At 43.0% G+C, this 12,989-nt stretch overlaps 1 protein-coding gene across 2 annotated transcripts in view; it reads right to left on the reverse strand.

Moving 5' to 3' along the window:
- Positions 1-886: 886 nt before the first annotated feature.
- LOC102450210 (uncharacterized) overlaps positions 887-12,989 on the reverse strand; it is a 174,846-nt gene continuing 162,743 nt past the window's right edge. For both annotated transcript variants that reach the window (XM_089780862.1, XM_089780861.1), the window contains exons 3-4: positions 7,846-8,017; positions 887-2,623 (exon numbers count right to left, since the gene is read on the reverse strand). In XM_089780862.1, the coding sequence (XP_089636988.1) occupies positions 2,586-2,623; positions 7,846-8,017 (210 nt within the window). In that variant the 3' untranslated portion in view covers positions 887-2,585. The remainder of the gene's footprint in view (positions 2,624-7,845; positions 8,018-12,989) is intronic.

Consider the following 12,989-nt stretch of genomic DNA (forward strand, 5'->3'; position numbering starts at 1 on the left):
AGTCACTGCTGCCTGACGATGGTATAAAATGCCATGGTGTCCCACACTGTGAAGTCCTTTCTTCTCTGACTGCTTATACAAATCCAGACCCCAGCTTCACAGGCATGGAGTCTGTGCAGGCTTCCATAACACTCCTACTGCCAATGTGAGAGGATGGAATCAGTCAGTGCTATATTCATTCTGCATGGCATAGAGCTAAACTACCGCACACACGAGACTCCTCAGATAGGACAGTGTAATACTAGCAACGCTGGAACCAGAGCCTCTGTGGCTCTTTGGTTTTCTAGTCCTTGTTTCCATGGAGACGTTGAAAGGCAATATTACGTCTTTCGAGGACTATTACAGCCATTAATTTAAAGAGGCTTTCCAAGGACCTAGGCCATGACAAGAAATTTAATGCAAGACCATAGCACCTCTAAGGGAGATGCATTGTTTAACATAATAATCTTTATGAGATGATTTCACTGGGAGGTGATGTCTACTGGTCCACATGTCCCATAGGGTATGTCTACACTGTCACCATAGTTCGAACTAGGGTGGCTAATATAGGCATTCGAACTTGCAAATGAAACCCAGGATTTAAATATCCCGGGCTTCATTTTCTTTTCCCAGGCGCCGCTGTTTTTAAATGCCCCGTAGTTTGAACTACCTGCCCATGGCTACACGCGGCATAGACTAGGTAGCTCTAATTAAAGCTCCTAATTCGAACTACCGTTAAACCTCTTTGCAGGAGGAATAACGGTAGTTTGAATTAGGAGCTTTAATTCGAACTGCCTAGTCCATGCTGCGTGTAGCCGCGGGCAGGTAGTTCAAACTACGGGGCATTTAAAAATGGTGGCGCCCGGGAACATGCAAATGAAGCCCGGGATATTTAAATCCCAGACTTCATTTGCAGGTTCGAATGCCTACATTAGCGATCCTAGTTCGAACTAGGGTGGCAGTGTAGACAGACCCATACATCTTTAAAAGACAAGAATGCAATTCCCACTTCTGGTGAAAATTGTTCTTAGAAGATGCACCTTTCGCACAGTGTATCAGGTGTGTGTCTCATGTCTGCATTTTCACCTGACATGCTGAACTAGGACTGGGCATATCTTTGCAATGGCAACATTTGCATTGTAAAGGCAGCAGGTTGTGAGACTAGCTCAAAAGAACTCTGTCCCTGGTATGCAGAGAGCACAGGGAAGAGTTCTGTCACTTGAATCTGCTGAACTTCAGTGATCCCTGAACTTGGTCCAGCCCTAATAATACCACTCGTCACTAAAGATGGGAACCACACTTGTATAGGTCTCTAGGATGATTGTAGCCAGACACAAACCCCATTTTGTTTTACACGAACCCCATCTTGTTCCCCCCCCCCCCCCGGAGAGCAAGAGAAAGGCAGTCAGCCTTTGATACCCTGGGAACGCAGGTGTGCTGCCTGTCCCTGACTCTACCATAAACAGAAACCAGACAGTAAATGGGCTAGCTGACGACCCGGGGCCTCCAGTCGCCCTGATGGCTAGTACCAGTAATTGACACGCCTGCACTGTCTCAGGAAAGGAATCTTCACCCATCACATACCAGAGGTGCCCATTGTCTGCATCTTCCCAGGTGTGAATTATGCTTTGCACCCTTCGTGGGAAACTTGGTGTTCAAAGCCATTTTTCCTAATTGGCCACTTGAGACCAGGAAGAAGCCTACATGACCCAAGAGGTATAAAAAGAGGTTCAGTAGCCCACCCCATTTGATCTCCAATCATCTATACCTGCTGGCAGGTATTAATTGTCTCCCGAGGTCTGTGGGACGCCCAACCTCGTCCTACTTCTTCCCGAGAGATTGAGAGAAATACGCTGGCCACGCCAAGTCTGGAACTCAGGGGTGAGAATATATACCTGCTAGTTGTCTATTTTGCATGCATTTAATAAGAGCTCAGAGAACCAAAAGGGTTTCATGGTACCTGTAAGTGACTTCTTAGTGTAATTTCTGTCCTGTCCTTTGTAGTGGCTGTGTTATCTGTAACACAGCAGTAGCATTTAACAACTAAGTTTACCCTGTAACAATAAAATAGTAACTGTTTAAGCTTTAACCTGACTCCTTCAGTTGCTGTAACAGAACCAAGCACAATTTAAAAGAACTTCAGCCGGTCTAAAGGGACAGTTATAGGAAGAGCTTGGGCATTTGGATCTGTGTCACTCCTAGGTGACAGGGTCCACTGGGGCACTTCTCAGCCTTTCCTGGGCTGCCCGCTGCGAAGGAACTTCCCCTCTCCCCCCCGTGTTCTAGCAGCTAACATCTGAAGGGTAATAAGCTCTTCCTACACACTGGGGTGTCTGTTAGCCTGTTTGGCTACCCTCTGCGATGGGACCTCGGTCCTAGCAGTAAAGTCACGGACGTTAAACTCTCGGGGCTCCTTTCAGCCTTCTGGGCTGCCCGCTGTGACGAGACTTCGTGTCTTAGCAGCTAAAGACTTAGGAGACACACCCACACACACTGCCCTGACCGTCGGCTGACAATGATATAAAAGGGACACCGTGTTTAAAAAAGCACATAATGGCAAACTAAAAATAATAGTTTTTGTTTGACTTTATCCAGGGTGTATTTCTTCAACATCTTTTAGCTGAGCTCCTGGGTTGTGTGGCAGCTGCAATGAGAGGAAATGAAAGAATTAAAAAGCCTTCTTCAATATTTGATATTTGGAATTACAGCTCTGTCACTGCAATAGAGTTTTCTGTGATGGCTACTGGTTTACTGGAGGAAACTAGTAATAAGCTTATTGTAATGGAGTCAACTCATAAGCAAACAAGCCCTGTAGTTTATTGCTTAGTCCAAAGCCCTAGGAAGTCAATGGGACTCTTTCCACTAACTTCAATGAGCTTTTCCTTCTACTTCTGGTATCAGCCCAGATGCTTAGTATCTGAGGGCATATCTATACAGCAGGGCAAAAGTCGAATTAAGATATGCAACTCCAGCTAAATCAACTGGGTAGTTGAAGTAAAAATAGCTTAATTCAGCTTTGGCGCTGTCTACACAACAGGAAGTCGAAGAAAGAACACTCTTCCTCTAACTTCCCTTACTCTTTAAGAAATGAGGGTTACAGGAGTCAGAATAAGAAGCCCCCCATCTCAACATTATTGAGAAATAACATTTTTCTGTGTAGATGCACACTTTGTTATTTCGAAATAATGGCAGTTATTCCAAAATAATGCTGCTGTGTAGACATACCCTAACTGAACAACGTATTTGGGATGGAGAAAGAATTTTCCCTGTGTCAGATAGACAAAGATGCAAGGTTATTTTTGCCTTCATCGGCAGCATAGAACATGGTTCAACTGCAGGTTTAAACTAGTGTAAGTTTTGAAATCTCTGTAATTTGAATTCTTTAAACCATGATTTGAGGACTTCAATAACTCAGCCAGAGGACAGGCTATTTCAAGCATCGGTGGATAAGGTTCTGTGGCCTGCAATGTTCAGGAGGTCAGATTAGATTATTATAATGGTCCCTGCTGATCTGTGAGTCTATGAGTCTAACCACCATTATTAAAGAAGTAGAACAAAAATAAAAGCTTTGAGTGACATCTTGGCCCTGTGAAAGTAAATGGGAGTTTAGCCATTGCTTGTAACAGGCTCAGGATTTCATCTTTGTTTAATAGGGATTTTAAATAGCTTTAAAAATCAACATCAGTTTTCAAGAGTGCACTGTTTATATTATAGCTCTGGGCTTTTCTGCATATGCTTGTTTCATGGAGTTCTTCCCAGTGAAGTTCTGAAAAAATAAACATTGTTATCATATAAAATTGTGACATGAGTCAAACTCTGCCAGCCATTATCCACATCTGTAGCTGCAGTGACTTCATGAGGCTTGTGGTTGTTTGTATAACTCAGATCAGAATTTGGCCTAATGAATTTGTTATAATAGCAAACTGGGAACATTTCTGATAGCCTTGCTCTGCTCAATGACAAACATCATAAATCAGCACTAATGTTCTTACAACTTTGGCATGAAAGTACAAAGGAAGTTAATATGAGCAGGAAAATATAATTTATAGCCTTATAATGCAATTCAAATTCTTTTTCTTCATCCATATCTATAGGTCCTTATTACATTCATGGGATTCGTGAGCTCCCTCTAGTGACTCATTATAGACATTTTTTTCCACCACAATTAGTGTGACAGAACAGGCGATGCAGAAGGCTCTGTAAAAGGAGAAGCAACGATCAGTTCTACTAGACTGTTTGATTTTTTACCTCTGTTGTGGCTAAATAAATTCTCATTCCTTCAAGCTAAGTCATGGCTTCCTCACAAATCAGCCTGCATGTTTTTCACTGTCTCACGAGCAGATCTGGAGTCAGACTGTAACTCACTTAGGCTTTGTCTACACAGCAGCATTATTTCGGAATAGCTAATGTTATTCTGAAACAACACAGTCTGTATCTACACAGCAAGCCGTTATTTTGACATAATGTCGAAATAATGGCGAGCCGGAGGAGTTCTTACTCCAACTCCTGTAACCCTCATTTTATGAGGCGTAAGGGAAGTGGGAGGAAGAGTGCTCTAACTTGGACTTCCTGCTGTGTAGACAGCGCCAAAAGCTGAAATAAGCTATTTCAACTTAAGCTAAACAACTTGCATAGCTCAAGTTATGTAGTTTATTTTGGATTTGGCCCTGCTATGTAGATGTGCCCTTAGAGCCCCTTTGGTCTGATGAGGAAAGCACATTGTGCCTAGTCTATTGATGCATATTGGCCAGAATACTGGGGAAAGTGGGGCACAGGCTATATCCATTCCTTCCTGCTCACTTGTACGGAGAGGATATTCCAGTGGCACTAGGAAAGTCACTTCTCACTAGCTCCCTCCCTATCTCCCACTGTAACTACCTATAGTAAGAGTTGTGGTCATTTTCTCACTGTAACATCTTTGAACCATTTGGTAGTCTCTCTCTGAACCATTCACATGGCTACAGAGTCAATTTCACCACTCACATAAGTGGGTTCAACAAGCCAAATGAATGACTTCAATAGGCCTGCATCCATCTACTTCAGCACTGAATTTAGCCCTTTATTGGGATAATAAGCTATATGTGAATAATGTATTGTGCTTAACTAATTAAACACAGAAAACTGCAAAAGCAAAAAAAGAAAACCACACAAGATTTGTCTACATGGTAGAGTAAAGAAGGTGTAATTTCCAAAGAGCACTAATGTTGCATATTAAGTGGTTTGCATAGAACCTGCTGGTCAGGGGCGGATATAGGGCAGAGCGAATGGAGCGGCCGCCCCGGGCCCCGCGCTTCAAAAAGCCCCGCGCATGTGCATGGCGTCACTGCGCGTGCGCCGTAGCAAAGGGGGGGCCCCGCGGAATTATGCTGCCTGGGGCCCCGCAAAACGGTCATCTGCCCCTGCTGCTGATAAGCATTAAAAGTTCTCCAGTATGTTTAACATAGTCCTTTTTCAAACTGCTCTATGTTAAAGAGCACCAACATGGACTACACAGACCAATTAATGTGCAACATATTAGCACATTTTAGAAACCGTGGAGCCCATTAGCCCACTGTATAGACAAGTCCAGAGAAAGAAATATTTATAAAAACAGAAAATTGCACTGTTGAGAGATAATATGATTGAGCTGAACAGATACATATTTGGAATGAAAACTCAAATTGCACAATTATATTTTCTGAGTTTCAAAGGCTTGCTTTTCACATTAATAGAGAAGTTTCCAAAGGGTTATGGTACCAATTTGTACAGAGTGATTGAAAGAGTATACCTAGTGTTCAGGAGGTTTATTTAAAAAATAATTGTTTTACAGAAGTGAAGTGGAAAGAAGAAAAATATGCTCCTATTTTATATCAATTCAGGCTTACCCTAACAAGCTGATTGTCTTGGGAGATCTGGTTGTCATAAAAATAAAACCCTTGACTGCAGATATAACGATTGATAGATATAATTATGGGAAATGACACTAATGAGGTAGAACTCTCCAAATTCATGTCATTCTTTTGTTTTGCAGTCCTCTTACTGAAATATACTGCACACATTGTGCTAGACTAACTAGTATAAATTCCTACTAGAATTAGATATATAGATCCTATATTAATTTTCTGGAACAATATGGAGGAGTATTAGAACATTTTTGCTTAGCAAGTTCCCTGAAGAAATGCAGCATCTATCGCTGTTCAATGAAAAAATTAATATGCACCAATTTCAATTATTTTATTGCAGATTAATATTGTTCAGTAACAAGGACGGCAATGGGAAAGAAACTCAGGACCACAGTTTCAAAAAGCAAAGTTTGAGGTGTCTGCATAAAAATTTAGATGTAATTTCACTTTGTGTGCTCAGTTATCACAACTGGACATGCAAATCACATGTTTACATAGAAAAATATTTAGACAACTAGCCATTTGCATGCACCATTATCTGATGTTCATATACAAATATATTAATTGAGCAGGCAGATATAGACATGCCACATCTTAATGCATAGACTGTTTTTGAAAAACCTATCCCTTTCCATACTGTTCCCCATTTTCATTCAGGGCTTGATCCATTGACTACAATGGGCTTTGGTTCAGACCTTTAGAAAAGAAATGTTTTATCATGGGGCACTGATACAATGCAATAAGAATTAAAATTCTAAAAGTTAGACTTGGTGTATTCTACCAGTTCTTTTCACAAAACTAATGTCACTCGGGGGGCACTTGCAGGAATGACACATTTTGCAGTGAGAGTATGATGGAGCATAAGTGGTACCATGCACAGCACTATGGCATAGGAGAGCTTCACCTCCCAATGTAGCTACCACTGCTCATGGAGATGGTTTTGTTACACGGATGGGAGACCTCTCCCATCAGAATAGAGCAGCTATATATGCAATGCTACAGCAGTGCATCTGTGCTGCCTTAAGCTTGCTAGGGTAGACATGGCTTTTAATGTTTCACTTACAGACAAGGGATGCTGAGGAAAAAAGTCATCACAAAAACTATATGAAGTTGTTGTACAAAACAATAGTCAGAGGCATGTTTCAAATTTAAGTTTTGCCAGAAAAATTATTAAAAGGTCTCAAAAGAAAAAAATGGGAAGAAGCCAAGACTTCAGTGTAGACGTTCTGTAAGAGGGTGTACTGTGCTGGATGAATTGCACAGCATGAGGAGAGAACCATGCCAAAGATGACTGAAGAGCCCCCATGGGTGATAAAATACAACCTGTTTACAGATTATTCAACAATATATTCTTCACAATCCATCTAGGCAGCCCACCCATCCCAGTTCCCATCCTCTCTACCCTGCAAGATACCCTTTACATTTTTTTGCCCTTTAAGGATATGTCTATACTACCCCACTAGTTCGAACTAGCGGGGTAATGTAGGCATACCGCAATTGCAAATGAAGCCCGGGATTTGAATTTCCCGGGCTTCATTTGCATAAGCAGGGCGCCGCCATTTTTAAATCCCCGCTTGTTCGAACCCCATGCCGCGCGGCTACACGCGGCACGAACTAGGTAGTTCGAACTAGACTTCCTAGTTCAAACTACCGTTACTCCTCGTGGAAATAGGAGGGTAGTGTAGACATACCCTTAGAGAAGAACACATGGCTTATCGAAGTGCACATAATACAGTGATTGTCTTAAGAATACTTCAGTCAAACTCATTGGTTATACTGAACACAGGTTCATTTGTCTTTAAATAAAATTGTCAAGCTCCTCTTTAAATGGAAATTAGGTTCAGAAGAGACTGGTACAGAAGTGGTACAGTGAGCAAATGGCTGAAGGATACTCTCACTCCTAAAAGAAAATGAACAAAAGTTCTGCTTTATCCTCAGATGGAGGAGGAACAATAGGGGTCATGGCACCAGATCTCCTACTTACACTTCAACTTTCTTCTCTGGAAGAAGCCTTGAGAGGGAGGGGGAACAGTATCATATCTTGTCCTTTCATAGATAAAATTTCTTCCTACAATGCAATTGTACCGAGTAGCGAAGAGGGTACAAATTCCAACTGTGTGCCAGGTGGAGTAAATGAAGTCCATCTTGAGTATTTTCTGTAAAGTTAAAAAGTTGCCATGCATTAGTATAACAAAGCTTTGATACAGTCTCACATCACCTTCTCATTAACAAACTAGGAAAATACAACCAGGCCTGGCCAAACAGTGTGCAGGCCCCAGGGCAGGGTGGGTGGGTGGGTGGGTGGGGCTGGGAGCAGGGCAGTGTGGAGCCCTGTATGTGTGGGGCTCAAGGCAATCGCCTCACTTGCCTTACACAAGGGCCGGGCCTGAATACAACCAAGATAGAGCTACTATTAGTTGGGTACATAACTGGTTGGATAACCATTCCCAGAGAGTAGTTACCAATAGTTTAGAGTCACTCTGGAAGGACATAAGCTGAGTTCACAGGGATCAGTTTTGGGATCAGTTCTGTTCAATATCTTCATCAATGACTTAGATAATGGCATAGAAAATACACATAATGTTTGCAGACAAAACCAAGCTGGGAGGGGTTGCAAGTGCTTTGAAGATGGGATTAATATTCAAAATGATCTGGACAGACTGGAGAAATGGTTGGAGGTCCATAGGATGAAAATCAATAAATACAAATGCAAAGTTAGGGAGGAAGAATCAATTACACAAATACAAAATGGGAAATGATTATCTGGGAAGAGGAGCTGTAGATAGGGATCTAGGGGTCATAGTGGACCACAGGCTATATATGAGTCGATGGTGTGAGTGTTGCAAAAAAAGCAAATATGATTTTGGGATGGATTAACAGGAGTATGGCAAGAAGTAATTCTTCTGCTCTACTCTGCATGGGTTAGACGGACCTCAACTGGAATATTGTTTCCAAGTCTAGGCACCACATTACAGGAAAGATGTGGATAAATTTGTGAAGTCCAGAGAAGAGCAACAAAAATGATTAAAGGCCTAGAAAACATTACCTATGAGAGAAGTCTGAAAACTAAAGAAGGCTTAAAATATGTGATAAATTATTCTCTTTAACCTCTGATAATAGGGCAAGGATCAATGGGTTTAAATTGCAGCAAGAGAGGTTTAGGTTGGACATTAAGAAAAGCATCCTAACTGTCACGGTGGTTAAGCACTGAAATAAATTGCTTAGGGAGATTGTGGAATCTCCCTCATTGGAGATTTTAAAGAGCAGGTTAGACAAACACCTTTCAGGAACGGTCTAGATGGCGCTGGGTACTACCATGAGTGCAGAGGACTAGACTTGATGACCTTTCAAGATCACTTCCAGTTCTATTATTCTGTGATTCTGTGGCAAAGGTACCTCTTTAATAGCTTCAGGTGATAGCCGAGTTAGTCTGTAAGGGTATGTCTACACTACAGCGCTAATTCGAACTAACTTAGTTCGAATTAGTTCATTTGAACTAAGCTAATTCGAACTAACGCATCCAGACTAAAAAACTAGTTGGAATTAGCGTTTTGCTAATTAGAACTAGCATGTCCACATGAAGTGGACCCTGAACCGGGGTTAAGGATGGCCGGAAGCAGTGCTGGCAGGGCATCAGATGAGGACTTAGAGCGTGGAGTTGCTGCCTCAGACTAGCCGAGGGCTGTGCTTAAAAGGACCCGACCCCCACCCCGGACAGACAGTTCTCACGGGTGCCCCGCTTGCAAAGCAGTCCTGTCTTGGAGTGCCCTGAGTGCCCACGCTGCGCACATCACAGCACTCGGCCATCAGACCGGCTGCACTTGCCGCAGGCTGCTATCTGGGGAGAGGGGGCAATTGGGGGCCTGCAGGAGAGCTTCCACCCCCAGAAGCCCGCAGAGCCAGCCCAGTCCTCCCCCTTGGGGGCTCGTACCCCATTCCTCCCTCACATCCTTCCACTTACCCTTCCCTAGCCCCCCTTCCTGATGTACAAAATAAAGAAAACGTGTGGTCAAAAATAGAATCTCTCTTTATTGAACAAAACTCGGGGAGACTGGGAAAAGGAGGTGGGAGAGGGGAAGAGAGAGGGTGGGAGAGGGGAGGGCAACTAAAATGATCAGAGGTTTGGAACAGGTCCCATATGAAGAGAGGCTAAAGAGACTGGGACTTTTCAGTTTAGAAAAGAGGAGACTGAGGGGGGATAGGATAGAGTTCTATAAAAGCATGAGTGGGGTGGAGAGGGTGCATCAATAAAAGTTCTTCATTAGTTCCCATAATAGAAGGACTAGAGGACACCAAGGCTATGTCTAGACTGCAGGCTTCTTTCGAAAGAGGCTCTTTTGAAAGCATCTTTCGAAAGAGCCTCTTTCAAAAGATCGCGTCTAGACTGCAGGCGGATCTTTCGAAAGAGAAATCCGCTTTTTTGAAAGAGAGCACCCAGCGAGTCTGGATGCTCTCTTTCGAAGACGGCCTCTTTACATTGAAGAACGCCTTCTTTCAAAAGAGGAACTTTCGAAGGAAGGCGTTCTTCCTCGTGAAACGAGGTTTACCGCCATCGAAAGAAAAACCGCGTTCTTTCGAAATAATTTCGAAAGAACGCGGCTTGAGTCTGGACGCAGGGGAAGTTTTTTCGGGAAAAGGCTACTTTTCCCGAAAAAAACCCTGAGTCTGGACACGGCCCAAAGGAAAGGAATGGGTAGCAGGCTTCAAACTAGTAACAGAAAGTTGTTCTTCACAAAGCAAAGAGTCAACCTGTGGAACTCCTTGCTGCAGGAGGCTGTGAAGGCTAGAACTAGAACAAAGTTTAAAGAGAAGTTAGATCAATACATGGAGGTTGGGTCCATGGAGTGGTATTAGCCAGGGGGTAGGAGTGGTGTCCCTGCCCAAAGTTTGTGGAAGGCTGGAGATGGATGGCACGAGACAAATAGCTTGGTCACTGTCTTCAGTCCATCCCCACCAGGGTCCCTAGGGATGGCCGCTGTCGGCAGACAGGCTACTGGGCTAGATGGACCTTTGGTCTGACCCAGTACAGCCATTCTAAGCTCAGGGCTCAGGGTCGGGAGTCTCAGTGGACCACCTTGATTTTCATGCACACCTGCTCCTGGGTGGCCAGGCTGGCAGCTCTCCTGCCCTAGACGGTCACTTTCCTGTGCCTAGTGCGGAGGTCGTGGACGAGGTCCACGATGTCCGCACTAGACCAGGCTGGTGCCCGCCTCTTACGGTCCTGGGCAAGCTCCCGGGAGCCGCCAGCCTGGTCCTGGGAAGAGGGGAAGGGCTGGGGGGCATCGGGTGGCTGGCTCGAGCTGTGCCAGGTGCAGGGTCTGCTAGCTGGGTGCTGGCAGGCTTGCACCTGGCACAGGCACCATAGCCAGCCCGTGCCCCTTTAAGGGGTCTGGGGCCGGGAGGGGGGCAATAGAGTTTCCCTGGTGTTGGCCAGAGTGGCCACCAGGGAAACCTGGGAAGGGCTAGCCTCCCACTAGTTCGAATTAAGGGGCTACACACCCCTTAATTCAAACTAGTAAGTTCGAACTAGGCTTAGTCCTTGTAGAATGAGGTTTACCTAGTTCGAACTAAGCGCTCCGCTAGTTCGAATTAAGTTCGAACTAGCGGAGCGCTAGTGTAGCGCCTATGAAAGTTAATTCTAACTAACATCCATTAGTTCGAATTAACTTTGTAGTGTAGACATACCCTTAGTTTTTCTATAGCTAGGTTGTTCCAGGTTTTCACAAACCCTTTGCTTGTAAAGAAACCAATGATTCCCATTTTGAGGCAACAAAACTAGCCATACAAAGTGAATAGTGAAGAGGGGATAACTGATTTTGGAGTTAATTGCATCCTCAGAGCTAGAAACCCCAGTTTGGGGCTGTGGTTGGTTCTTGTGTTGAAATTCATCTAACAATGTTATTTCTGAATAGTTTTGTTTATTTTGTTTTACAAAAGAGACCCACCATAAAATGCCACAAGTAATTTGTTTCATGACATTGCATTTCTAATTCTAACTTGTGCTGGAAACACATTCTGCAAAACAGGCTCAGAACTACATGGATATAAGTATTCAAATAAAACATACAAACACCAGATTTTCAAATTCTCAGCAGCTACAATTGTGAACAGATTTTGAAAATTACCAGCAAAGTATGTTCTTAGAATCAAATCATTTGCATGCACATTAATCAGATTGGAGTCTCTTTTGGTGAGGGAAATTGAAATAATTCCCTATGCTTTGTAGAGAGAACTCCTCAAATACTAAAGGGGCCAATAACAATACCTCTAATTCATGCACTAGGTTGAATTAGTAATCTTTCTATCCATTATCAGGTAGCATGGTGGTTAAAGATGTTGATTCTATAGTTTGTTTTTTTACCATACTGTTGCAAATAGCTAATTATTTATAGGTGCTACAAGCTGTGGCATAGGAATAAAACCTGTATAATAGATTAGCCTGTTGCTATAACAACCACATTGCAAGGGCACAGATGTAAGCGATGCATGCAACAACATCTGCATTGACAAAATACTTCACTATTGTTAAACTTTACTTGGATAAAGAACCAATTATATCTGAAAATTCTTTGTCCAGAAATAAATACGAGTTTTCTGTTACATCAGCAGGACTCAGGTCTTTCAAGGGAAAATTTTCCTTTGATTTCAAAAGACTTTGAAGCTCTCCCTAAACATTTTCCATCAAAGTTAAGGAATTCAAGTCTAATATTTTCATGGCAATCATCACAGATTTAGGCATCAGGCTGTTCCCATTTAGTCACTAGATGTTTTGCCTTTGATGTGGGCAGGATTATACCAAGACTGTTACTTAGCTTTGTAGGCAAAAATTGAAATAAAGTAAGGATGAGATACACTGAAGTGTAACTTAAGTGACCTGTCAAGGAACCAATCTAGGTGGTTATGTGGAAAGTTTTATTACCTATTAATCAAATATATTTTACATAGTATTTTTTAATTTACCAAGATCCTCTACTGCAGTGGTCTCCAACCTTTTTACACCCAAGATCACTTTTTAAATGACAGACCAAGCCAAGATCTACTTCCCCGCCCCTTCCTTGAAGCCCCGCCCCCTCTCTTCTCCTCCTCTCCATCACTTGCTATCCCCAATCCTTATACTGCTACTTTAAA

This window comes from Pelodiscus sinensis, chromosome 10 (assembly GCF_052426305.1).
Source record: "Pelodiscus sinensis isolate ZL-2025 chromosome 10, ASM5242630v1, whole genome shotgun sequence".
NCBI classification, from domain to species: domain Eukaryota; kingdom Metazoa; phylum Chordata; order Testudines; family Trionychidae; genus Pelodiscus; species Pelodiscus sinensis.